General features: G+C 44.6%; 1 protein-coding gene across 1 annotated transcript in view; it reads left to right on the top strand.

Annotated features, from left to right (window-relative positions):
- TNFAIP8L3 (TNF alpha induced protein 8 like 3) overlaps nt 1-11,277 on the top strand; it is a 45,284-nt gene extending 34,007 nt beyond the window's left edge. The window contains exon 2 of the mRNA XM_056500074.1: nt 8,300-11,277. Within this exon, the coding sequence (XP_056356049.1) occupies nt 8,300-8,862 (563 nt within the window). The 3' untranslated portion in view covers nt 8,863-11,277. The remainder of the gene's footprint in view (nt 1-8,299) is intronic.
- The last annotated feature ends 2,124 nt before the right edge of the window (nt 11,278-13,401 follow it).

Below are 13,401 nucleotides of genomic sequence, written 5' to 3'. Positions count from 1 at the left end.
GGCCAGACATTAAAACAAGCATAATTTTCCTATAGAGATAATAATTATTTGACTAATTGGGTATTTTTGCCACACAGTCCCCATGATAGCTTCTTTTTTCCCTGCTGTGTCTTCTAGAAAGGACAGCGTAATAAATGTGGCAATTGTGGAAAAGGCAGTGGACACGAAACACAAAATGTTTCAGAGACTGAAGTTAAATTCTTCAGTAATTCCTGCTCAGGATTTTCTGTGGAGCCTATACTAGGAAAAAAAACCAGTTTCACAGACCGTTTGAAGGCCAAAACCTCCTGGCCAATTAAAGATGTCCCAGAGTGCCACCAAGGATTGGGTGAGCTATCCATGCTTAAAAAAGATCTGACTGTAGTGTTTTGGGTATGCCACCCTGCCTCTTTGGTCAGAAGAAGTCTCTTAGTGTAAAACTAGTATTTTTAAAAAACCCACATTAATATAGTCATAAGCACCTCAAGAATAAGCATCTCAAGAATAGGATCAACAGGTCATTGCAAGGGATTGTAACCAATCTTCCCTTGTCAAAACTCTGCTGTCAGTGGGGAGCTTTTTGTCTGGCAGTGTCAGGCAGAGCTAAACAAGCTTTTTCTGGGATAGGGGTGTTCACTGTTTTCAATGTATTTTGCCATGAACATAAACTGACGTCAAAAGACTTTAAATCTGTTTATAAAATACAGTGGTCAGTTTATCAAAACCTCTTTTAGTTGTATAGTAAAGCTTGGAAACCCAAACACCCCAGTAGTTTACTATCATTCCTGGCAGGCAGACTTTAGCTCCTGAGCAGTGTGCTCAAGAGCAGAGCCTTGCTCCCACTCTGGGTGCACCTCAGGGTGCTTTGCAAGCTCTGCACAGCTTTCTCTCACTGCCAGCTGCCAGCAGCTAACCTGGTGTGTTTGGGTGTGCTGCCCTATGCCTGCAAAGTACAAGGTGAAAAGTTGAAAATGAGCCCCCCAAAGATACCATTCCCTGAGCTGTAGCCTGGTTTAGGCTCTGGTTCTGATTTACATTATCAGGTTAATAAAATTAAAAGCTTTAGTGGCCACTTTCAGAGAGGTGTCTGCTGCTTGCATGTGTCCCTGACAGGCTGGGCCAGGGCTGGGTCCTGCCCAGAGCAGCTGCTGCTGGTGCAGCCCTTTGGTTTGTGGGACACATTGGCAGAGAGGATCCTCATGAGCCCCTCTGGCAGGGAGTGGTTTCCTCTCCCACAAGCTGGATGGGAGTTTGCAGGATGTGACCAAGCATAATGTCTCATTTGTAATGTCAAATAGCAGCCATACAAAATCCCAGTGTGGTGTCAGCTGTGCCATATATTCAAGGGAGTGCCTGGGAGGGTTTCCACCCTGTGAGCCAGTCTCAGCTCTGGGACAGTGCTGTCATCCACACACCACTTGCCAGCTACTGCTTTCAGACCCAGGACAGGAGCACAGCAGTGCAGTTCAGCTCCCAGCCAGCTACCAGGGGCAGCAAAACTCAGCCAGACCCTTTTTTGGCAACTCCATCAGAGCTGATGGAAACTGCAGCTGAGCTCCTCTCCCTGGACAGGCTCCTGGAGGCATTACCCAGAGGACAGCAGTCTATCCACTCACTCTGCACTGCTCTGCTCTTTACAGAAGGGGCCCCCCAGCCTTCCACCAGCACCTCCAGGTATTGAAAGGCAACTCCAGTAGGTAGCAACAATACAGCACTAGAAAAGTAAATGCCAGATACAAATCAGCAGCAGAAATAAGACTACCCATTGGAATCTCTAGTCCCCAGGTTCCCAGACAGGGCTTTTTTTGTGGCATAGTTGCTGCTCATCTAAAGCACTGAAAGGAAAAATGGTCTTTTTTTTCCATTCACTCATATTTCCTCTGTACAGGGCTGTTGCTGCCCTTTCCAGCATGTCCAGGTTCTGCTTTCAGACATTTAGGTACTGGTACATTCTCCCAGGATCAGATAATTATCAGTCTGTAATCTCCAGTTCCACTGCGGATATGAGCAACCCTTTTATGCTCACAGTAACAATTTAGAAGTGTTAAAGTTTGAGCTCTGGGCCCCTGGTGCTTACACGTGTTTAAATTGGCCCTCCCTGAAAACTGATTTATTCCATCTGCTCTCTTGGATTTCTTGGCTTAAAGTTACTGGAAACACTGAATGTTTCTTCTGCAGTGATCCTGTAGCTGTCCAAGAGTAATATACACTCAGGGCTCGTGCCTGGGCTGCTCAGGACTAAAACACTACAGGACAAGTGGCTTTAGTGGACTTTTTTTCCTTTCTGCTTTTAAAGCTTCTTTGAAATCCTGAGTCCTGCAGTTCACATTTCTAATCAATCCTCTAAGATGTGAGTGAGACTTGATGGATAAATAAAACACACAGATTTGCAGCTCATTTCCTCTAACATTTTGCCCGAATTATGGAAATTAAGCAGCTAGATTTTTTTATTATTATTATTTATGTCAAGAAAAGGAGCCATTAAAGGCAAATCTTTAGGTTATAAAGAAACAAGCTGCAACACAGTAAATTATCAACACCGGCAGCAATGCTGGATTAACCATTCAGATATCCACTGCAAGAGCTTTACAATTCCACTGCCTCAGTGCCATTCCCAGACTCCTCAGGCTCAGGGGCAGGTATATCACCAAGTTAAAGTACACAGGTGCATTCAAACTGGGTCACACAAGTCGTTAAACAGCACATTCCTACAACAATTTTCACAACCCAGCTATGTCTGTAGCAGAATCAGAGCATGCCTGGCCCTTGCCTTGGTCCATGTCCCACAAGCCTGAGCAGCTGCTGGCAGCTGGAGGGATGCCCACGTTTCCAGCAGCACTGCTGACTCCTTAAAGCCTGACTTTTGCTGCAGAAGCTGTGCTGCATTTTAAAAGTGAAGATTCAGGAGTATTAAAAATATTTCAGCCTCTTCATTATCTTTACTTTCTTATGCATTTCCATCTTGCTCAGTTAAAACTCAGCCCTTTGCTGACTTCCAGTACAGCTGGAGCACAGATGCAGGGAACCTTTTCTGGCTCACATCACCTCCCATGCCTGCCAAGCTGCAGAAACCTTCTTCAGACCTGCAGCCTCTTCATGATTTTAGCTCAGACCTTTAATTTAAAACAATTTAACTCACCTCTCCAGGATGCTCTCAAGCCTACTCAGTAGCTCCACCACGTGCACTCCTTGGCTGGAAAACACAACCAGCCAGACTGCTGGGAGCTGGGGTTACACTCAGTGGAAAATCAGTGGTAAATCAGGCAAAGGCTCCACGTGTGTCTCACTTTGGAGCAGGTGAAGACAATGGCTGAGGTAACTGATTACCCAGCACAAGCTGCAGCAGGACTGGGGTAACAGCTCCCAGTGTCAGGTGAAATTCCAGCCAGCCTGCTGATTCAATTAAAAATGCACTGGACAAACCTCCACAGAAACCCTTCACATCAACTGCTGCTCTCTCTGGTTTTGTGGTAAAGCCACACTCTCTCCAGAGTTCACTTCAACTCAACTTTCAGCCATTAGCCAAGGGGAGAAAATATCCTGGCTGCAAAATGGTATTATGGCTTTGAATAAGTGGCTAACTAGGAGGGAAATGGATTCATTGCTCAGGAGGCTGGTTTCCATATCCTCATAATTGCTTCCAGCAAATGTTGACCATTCTCCCTCCTCACCATAGTGGGAGCATCTTCTGGTTGACTGGATGTGCTGTGTGTTTTGTACAGAGCGGCTGAATGCAGATTTACATAAAAATAGTATTGCTGAGCATTTAGTTCTGACCATTTTGTACTTGGTACAGCCATCTGCAATCAAAATATTTGGAGAATATTACAGATGTTCTTGCATTTTAGTCTCAAAAACTCCTAAAATATAAAACTCTTACATCCACTCACTAGAGTTGCCAAACTCTTTCTGCACTTCTGTTATTAAGCAACTCTGTTATTAAGCAATCGTGTTATTAAGTTTAGTGGATGCGAGACATCCTTGTCATGTTCAGCACTGCGTGCCAGGAGCTGGGTGGTCACTGGTGGGGATGGTGTCCTGCCCTGACCATGGGATCCCTGGCACAGGGAGCTTCTCCCCATCCTCCTGCCACAGCTGGGCTCTCACCACCCCTCCATGGGCACCACAGCAGGAGCAGCACAGGGCTGGAGAGCTGCACTTCCAGAAGGATGGAAGATTGCTGTGAGATTAATCCCATCACAAGGAGCTTTTTAAACAGCTTTTATCATACACAGCTCTCTAGATTACAGAAAGGTGAGAGCAGATCTGAAGCAGAACTGGCCCTTTCTTAGTGAAAACTAAGATGTCAGATTTGCTATAATGGAAGCTAATCACTACCCAACAAAGCAGTGTGCTTGGAGGGTGGTTTTACATTTTTAGCCTTGGTGAAAGGTTCCTGAGAGCTAATAGAATCTATAATGTCGTTGCTGATTTGTTTTGCTGTATGAAAGAAAGCAGAAAATAGAATTGCTGTATGTAGGAGGTGAAGATGTATTTTGTGTAGTGAGCAATGTGCTGCAGTAAGAAAAGGCTGCCATGGTAAACATGCTGTCCCCACGAAAGCCTGAATGTAATCATGTGGCTAACCACTTGTGATCTTTGAAAGGCAAGGCGTCACCTGGGTGTCTGAGCACAGTGTGATTTTGGAGGCAGGAATCCAAACAATCAACCCAAACAGCTTCTCTCAGTCTCCAGCACACGCTGCTGCAGAGCTGCACACCCTGAACCAAAGCAAAGGCGAGCACAGCCCTTTGTGAGCAGCCCCCACGCTCTTGTCTGGAGGCACCGTGGGCTGCTGGCTGCTGTCTGCCCTCTTCCCATCCCACACACTCCACACTGTCTGAGCTGGGCAGTGGGGCCATGGCCCACGCTCTGCACAGTGCCCAGCCCACACATATCACACACCCCACACTGTCTGAGCTGGGCAGTGGGGCCATGGCCCAGGCTCTGCACAGTGCCCAGCCCACACATATCACACACCCCACACACTGAGCTGGGCAGTGGGGCCATGGCCCAGGCTCTGCACAGTGCCCAGCCCACACATATCTCACACCCCACACACTGAGCTGGGCAGTGGGGCCATGGCCCAGGCTCTGCACAGTGCCCAGCCCACACATATCACACACCCCACACACTGAGCTGGGCAGTGGGGCCATGGCCCAGGCTCTGCACAGTGCCCAGCCCACACATATCTCACACCCCACACACTGAGCTGGGCAGTGGGGGCCATGGCCCAGGCTCTGCACAGTGCCCAGCCCACACATACCACACACCCCACACTGTCTGAGCTGGGCAGTGGGGCCATGGCCCAGGCTCTGCACAGTGCCCAGCCCACACATATCTCACACCCCACACACTGAGCTGGGCAGTGGGGCCATGGCCCAGGCTCTGCACAGTGCCCAGCCCACACATATCTCACACCCCACACACTGAGCTGGGCAGTGGGGCCATGGCCCAGGCTCTGCACAGTGCCCAGCCCAGGGCCAGCTCCCTTGGACAGGTGCAGTGCTGCCCTTCACCTCCTCCTGAGCTTGGCAGCAGTTCCTGACATGGTGCAGGGACCATGGCAGCAGCTGCAGCTTCTCTATTTAACAGACACCACAGTGCACAACAATCTGTGTCCCACCAGGCTCTGCCCGTGCCCACTGAACCTCTCCTGCCTGGCACAGCTGACTGGGATAAAACACATGGCAGGCATGGTGGTGGAGCTAATTACAGCTCCTACAGCCTGTGCAGTGCAGGGAGAGCACAGGTCATGGAGGGAGGAACCTGCACAAAGGATTTGGGGCTGGCATGGCTGGGGGCTGCATATGCCATGGAAGGATAGGATGGAGAGGCAGGAGAACAAAGTGGGAAGGGAGCCACAGCAGCAATGCAATAATACATTTCTTTATTTTACTTTTAGAAAGATGAGGAGGAGCTCAGTCTCATGCAGTTAAATAGCAGATCCCACACTTGGGACTGCCATGGAAAAGCATTCCAGCTTTAATATTCAGTAAAACTTGGCCTGATGGTTTCCAGCTGTGCTGCCCCATTCACAGCCTGCACCTTTCACTGGGAGCTGTTGGTATCATTGTCTGAGCTACCAAAGCCAGGGGTGTCCTGGGAAAGGGACCCATGTCTGAAGGTCACACTGCTCAGTTTTGTGAATAAGAGACAGGGCTTTGGACACACAAATATATATCACAGTTATTTTCTGTACCAGACAGCCCTCCCTTCTGAAAAGTTCATTAGAAGCTTTTATGTGCTAATTTAGCACATAAAATTCACCAGCTTTGTCTCAGAGATCACACAGGTGGGAGAGCAGCTGCATGTGTCTGTATTTAAGGTGCTGGTGGCTCTGCTAGTCCCAGACCCCCCCAGGGTGTGTGATGGGATGTTTTGCTCACCCCAACTGCTAGCTGTGCTTCAAGCCCCAGAATGGCAGCAGCTCTGCAGAGCTGTCCCTGCAGCAGAGCCAGGCACAGCAGGATTCAGCTGGGCTCTCACCTGGGCAAAGGGACACAAGGCTCAAGTGTGTGAACTTCAGTAAAATTAATATTCTAAAAACCTACTGCAATTATTTTCAATTTTTGATCAAACCAGCTACTGATCAACTACATGCACTTGATTAATAGCAAGCACTTACTAGAGAAACAGACACTAACAATCTACCATTTCAGTGTGTCAAATGCACATAATTACTCATCACAGATCCTATTTATATACCCACGTACTGCTAAGTGAAAGAATGCTTTCATCCTGGTTTTATCATTCCTAAATTAAATCAGTTTTTCCTATTTCCTCCAGACAGCAGCTCAGCCCCACAATTTTCTCTCCAAATGACAGGCAATTCTTTTAAGCACATTGAATTATTTTTTCCAGGTGGTGGTTCAGTTGGAATTAAATGTTACTCTTTAACATTGCTCAGCAGTACAGCTGTGGCACACAAAGACAACTTTAATGTTCCAGCCAACTTGAAAATCAGAATTAAAAAGAAAACTTCAAATTCAGTGTTACTTACTCCAAGTGAGCACTGGCAGCCAGCACCCCTTTTTCCAGGTGTGAGGGTGTATGGAGCATGGGGGAAGTGACAACACTCTGCTGAAGGCTGGAAGGAGCCTTGGAACTCACCCCACCAGCCTAAAGACTCACTCAGGCTCCACAATTAAATAAGCACTGTGAGATTTGATTTTTATTGTCATTTTTAACCTGTTAGTGGTTTGATTTCCCAGCAGCTGGTGAAGGACGTGGTTACCTCCATCCCCCTGGGGCAGCCAAGGCTCTGGTGTCCTGGTGGCAGAGCTGGCAGGGACACAGGGGCACCTCCTCTGCAGAGCACAGGCTGAGGGGAGGCCAGGGAAAGGCAAGGAAGGTGTCTGGGAACAAAGAGGCCACTCTGCCATCACTCGGAGCCCCTGGCTCTCCTCCCCAGGTGCACACCCTCACCACCACCTGGCTGCAATGATAAAGAGCCCTTTGATCCAACAGAGGATTTGCTGCCCCAGTATTAACCTGGATAATTATTTCATATCCATATTTCCTCTGCTTTGTCCACAGAGGGTCAGTTAGAAGCCAACATTAATGTGAAGAACAGAGGAAGGTCAAATTAATCTTGACCAAGAATTACAGAAACTCGTGGGACAAAGCCCAGCAGTAGCCACATGTTCAGATGCTCTGCTGAGTGAAATGTGCAGATATAAGTAAAAAAATAAAATATACAAAATATTTGTTTGATAAATGTAGAGAAAATAGCTCACATATTTTTGTCTGGCAGGAGCTGCATGCACCAACATTTTATAAAAGTCATGTTCTATGATTTTGCAAATTGGTGACAAAAGGGGAAGGCATCGAAGCTGCAGATTAAGGCAAGATAAATCTATGCTTGTGCATCTGCTTAGCCTAACCATGGAACAACAGTGCCTCCCTATGATCAGAGTGTAACTGAAGGTTTATATATTGCTTGTCACTATCTCTTTCTGCTTGTCTCTGATACTTCTTGTATTATTTCAACCACAACATCTCAGCAGATCTCTCTGTTTTCATACTGACCTACAAAATTAAATGCCTATCACAGAATCAGCATATATATCCCTTGCCAGAATATTCTGTTCTTTATTTGCAAGCAAAAGCCCTCAGTGACAGCAAGACCTGAAACATGGGTATGTGGAACCCCAAGGATACCTGGCTGAAATATGTTGGGAGTGTTCCTGCAGTTGTGGCTGTTCTGTCAGTGACACGTGCAAGGTCTCAGTTAAGCAGGTACCACCTTTCTTAACCGATAGCAAAAATAATTCATCAAATAAAATTAACATTTCCACATTTGTCTATCCCAAACCAGGTCCTGATTATTTCAGCTCCAAGAATCTTGCACTGCAAGCCCAGAAAAAGATCCTGAGTAAAATGGCAACCAAAACCATGGCTAACATGCTGATCGATGACACAAGCAGTGAGATCTTCGACGAGCTGTACAAAGTAACAAAGGAACACACCAGAAACAAAAAAGAAGCCCATAAAATCATGAAAGACCTGATCAAAGTGGCAATAAAAATCGGGATCCTCTATCGAAACAATCAGTTCAACCAGGAAGAGCTGGAGATCGTAGACAAGTTCAGGAAGAAGCTGAACCAAACTGCCATGACAATAGTCAGCTTCTACGAGGTGGAGTACACTTTTGACAGGAACGTGCTGGCAGAACTGCTGAACGAGTGCAAAGAGCTGGTGCACGAACTCGTGGGGCGGCACCTGACAGCGCGGTCCCACGGGCGCATCAACCACGTCTTCAACCACTTTGCAGACGTGGAGTTCCTGTCGGCCCTGTACAGCCTGGACGGGGACTGCCGGCCCTACCTCAAAAAGATCTGCAACGGCATCAACAAACTGCTCGATGAGAAGGTTCTTTGAAACTCTGCTCACAGGCAAGAAACCAACCAAAAACTTCTCTCTAGAACTGGCCACCCTTCATAAGCCATGGTAGGCAAGCAAGCTTCCTTCCCATCAGTCTTACTACAGTCCCCAGCAGGGCCCAGAAGGTGCTCACCAGGCTCATGAAGTGGAAAACTTAAACCAGAAAGCTATGGATTTTAATGTTCTGTTCAGATCATTCAGTCTTTTTCAAGGAGCAGAGTGAACAAGGCTGCTGCTATATATTGTTCAGACACAGATTGCTATTCACCGTGATCTTGCCAGCTTTGTGTTCAAGGCTGAACATGTGAACAGAAAGTAAACTCAGATGCATGGCTATGTAAAAATAGACAGATAAAGGCAAGAGCAATGCATGGAATTTACCCCCAAGGCCCTTGGTATGTATATTTTTATTATTTCCACACTAACTGAAAAGGCCTTGACAGAAAGTAGGGCTGTAACGGATTAAGTTCACTCCTTTCAAAAAGATCAGGAATCAATATGAGAAAACATCTCTGATTTTTCATGGTATATAAATCTAATAAGAGAGTAACAAAACATACAAACTGAAGCAGAAGAAAATCTAAAGAACTGCTCTATGAAGCAACAATTTCATCAGTTTAGTTTTATACCTGCTACCAACAGAAAGAAGGTTTCATTTTAATTTGAAATTAAGCTCAAAGGTACATAAAGTAGTAGAGCAGTTCCCCCACTCTCAGGGTTTGTGTATTGGGTAACATCAGGTGAGTTCAAACTGAAGGTTGTGCTGCTCTCACTGTTCTGCCTGATACAACAAAACACTCTGTGAAGATTTTGAAATTGCCCTTGTGAGGAGCAGCACACCTGAGACACCAACATTCACATCCCTGATCCTCAGAATACTCAGCCTAAATAATACTCTTGGTTTAATGTACCTGTGATATTTGTGCCTACAGTAAATCAGAGGTGGGATACAAAGGAACCCCATCCAGTATTTGTGCAGTGCCTCTGAGTGTAGCATATCCACAGTAGTCAAAAGAGAAAAGCCTTAGGAAATGGTGAGTTTCTGGAGTGAGTTTTTGTTCTGATCATTTTCAATGAATTTTCTGGGTTTTTTTGAAAGAAAATAAAATTATGTCTTCAAACTGAAAACATTTTGCCAATAAGAGTGGGTTTTGTACAGCCATGGTTGGACACAAGGAGTGTGGGAGCAGAGCTGATGCTCTGGCTGCCACTTGCAGAACCCAGAGTGAAAAACATGTTCAGAAATCTCTCCTCTCCTTGTCCTCTCCATCTTATCCTCCAGACTCATCTCTGTCTCCTGACACTGCAGTATCAGGAATCCTCTCCTTTCAGCTGACACAGAGAGCAGACAGTGCCATCATCTGGGGGTAATACCTTCCATATCATGTATAGTATAGAGAGATGCATGTATCTGAAAGTTGACAAAGACAAGAAAATATATTTGAAAGCCATTCTTCTCTAAGGGAAGCTTACATGTTGATCACTCATTACTTTAAGATAAGAAAAAAAAACATGTTTCTCACTTAAATAAATTCTTGAATACTACAGTATTAAGAGAAAACTGTTCAAAACTCTTATTATCCTTCTGTCTTTCCTCACCCCAGAACAACTATTTTATCTCTTGCAACAACAGTTTTTACTGTCATACCTTTATACAGTTGAGAATACACATACCCAGGTCATGTACTCACTTGGGTTGTCCTAGATGGATTTTACCTGTTCCCAGGAGAACTCATTTGAAGCACAGTAAATATGAAAGACATTGGCAGAACAGTTTTTATGGTGTAAAATTCCCCCACATATTTCCTTTAACCATTAAAAGTAGATTTAGTCACAATGAAGGTGGACAATTCCTTTGCAACACAGAAACAGCAACCTTTGGGGTTGCAAGTTCAGCCAGTTGCAGATCCATATTTACATTTACATGCATCATTACCTGCATTTCTTCCAGGCATGTACTTGTCAACTGATGCTTTTGAACAGTATTTCTTGTATCTAATGCTCTGTCCCAGTGCACATGTCAGATTTTGTGTGTTTCATTTGTGGCAAACAAATTTAAGTTCTTCTTTTAAAGCCAGAAAAAGATTATTCAACATTCAAGATGTCCAAAGGAAAGGGATATCCTGTATTTGTGACTTTTTGTGTGTTGCAAGTATCAATATTCAGATTCTGGTATTCTAAACACACCAGCTGAACATCTGTTGTTTTATTTAAAAATAATCTGAGTAGCCTTAAGGAAAGATATGTTTTCAAGTATTTCTCATACTTGCATATCCTGTATATTCATTGTTTACTTTTGTACTTGTAGCTTGGTATGTAACAACATTGCTAAAATATGAGCAATGTTCAGGTCACCTTAAATATATTATGTATTATCACATTTGTGGATTAAAAATGTGTGATTACTGCCTTTTTTTTGTTTCCTTATGATTTATTTATCCTACCCCCTCTACTGTATCATAAGCACACATCAGCAGGAAAAGAGCAGATACCACAAGCCAAAAATCTCACTCTTCCAAGGACCTTCTTTCCCATGACAGATTCAGCCCAGTTTATCTTGATGTGATTTAAGGCAGATAGAACACACATTTCTGACATTTCACAGCCCTGTCCTGAACATGGAGATACTGGAACCTACCAGAACAGCAAGCATTTATTCTCCTGTCCTTATTCCCAGAAAAGGCAAACTGTTTTGGCTGAAAGAGCTCAGGATTTGCAAACAACTCACATGGCAATTACACTGAAAGCAATGAAATACTGGCACAAAGAGAAAACTGACAACTACCTTAAAATCAAAGTTTAAAGCAATCTCCTTAAGTGGTGCTTTGAGCCTTCCTGCTGGTGAAACATTGTTGTCAGGTTAATTTTATGAATCACATCGTGGCAGGACACAATATTCTTTGCTTCATCACTGCCAACTTTATATAATAAAGACAAGAATGTTAATGTTCAAGAAACTCTCATGGGAGTGACCACTTCTGACATGTTAATGAAATGGTGCCTGTGCCACAGAGCTGCACATGGGATCTGATTTGTGCTAGAGAAATGTTCTCAGAGACAGGCACATAAATAGCTGGCCCTGAAGAGAACCAAGCAGTAAAGCACAATTAAGTTTCACCACAGCAACAGAAATGCAAAAAGCAAGTTTTAACTGGATGAGTTAAGCAGGTCTATTTTCGTTTTTACATAAATCAAGGCCAGAAAAAGACCACGCACAGTCTTACCCTCACAGAAAAAGATAATTCAGCTTTTTATGCTGAAAAACTACTGGTGGCACTCTACAGGAGAGAAACACTTATCCAATACTTAGAAACCATCAATGTCATTTATGAGCTACTTGGAAGTACAGGAAAATCTCAAGACAGTGCCATCCATTACACAAATTTACTCTTTTGGGTGCTAACAGAATGAGGAGGATTTGGGAATACTTAGCAGAAAGTAATATAATCTAACAGATTCAGTCTGTATCTAAGAAAAAATCCTGCCTCATACTGCCATGTTGCACTTCCTCCAGTTCTCCTACCGAAGTGTTTGTTACAGTAAAAATACCTGAAAATAAGGTAGAAGCTGACAAAACAGTTGAAATATGGATCCAATACAGTCACTTTCCTGCTGACTCCCAAATATCCAGAACTCACAGGTTACACAGCAGTGAAACAGTGAGGCCTCCTGGTACCCAAGGGTTTGGTCCAGTCTGTTAACCTACCAGTTGAGCATAGTCAGTATAGACTGACTGGCCTCTGGCTGCCTCTGGAGCCAACTCCTCCATGCAAACTGGTTATGTGCTCTCTTCCTTCTAGCCTGAATCTTTGCACCTTATTTCCCTTCCTGGAAAATAGGTTCATCCTTCAAGGTCGACCAAGTCACAAAGAAAAGCAATTATAACACTATGGAAGATGAGGATACTCACAACAGCATTTTCAGTACAGAACTAGATGGAACAATATTCCTTTGTAGAGTTACCTCTGCAGCTCTGAGACAGCTGGATGCTGGATCAGGATCAGGATTGCCAGCACTGAAACACTGAGGTTCTCCAGGGCCTGAGCTCCCCACCTCAGCCAAGACTTGTGTTACACAGCCACAGCTTTGCTACACCAAACAGCCTGGTGGTTCAGCTCAGGGCTGCAGCCCTGAGCTGCAACCTTCAATTCTGCCAATGGCACACTTCCCGAGCTCCCAACTCCACAGCAATGGCTTATGTTTGCACAGAACTTAAATGTATGCTATTCCTGTCATCTGTGAATAATGAGTGTTACTGAAATCTCCTGTGATGCCTAAAACCAAAATCACACTGGCAATATTCCAAAGAAAAGGACTGGCACATAATGCTGCTTAAAAAGTGTAGTCCTTCGCTATTTTGATACCTCCAACTGAGGAACAGGGCATTTAAATTATTAACAGATTCAAGACTTCTGCAATGTTACACCCTCCATCATTGTTCAGATGCAAACAGAAACAATTAAAATAGAAACTAGTTCTTAATATGCAGAAACACTGCTACATGTGATGGAAAAGAACATTTAACAAGTATCAAAC

Source organism: Oenanthe melanoleuca, chromosome 10, assembly GCF_029582105.1.
Source record: "Oenanthe melanoleuca isolate GR-GAL-2019-014 chromosome 10, OMel1.0, whole genome shotgun sequence".
Taxonomy (NCBI): domain Eukaryota; kingdom Metazoa; phylum Chordata; class Aves; order Passeriformes; family Muscicapidae; genus Oenanthe; species Oenanthe melanoleuca.
The sequence above is the reverse complement of the archived record's forward strand: the minus strand, read 5'-3'. Positions and strand labels throughout refer to the sequence as shown.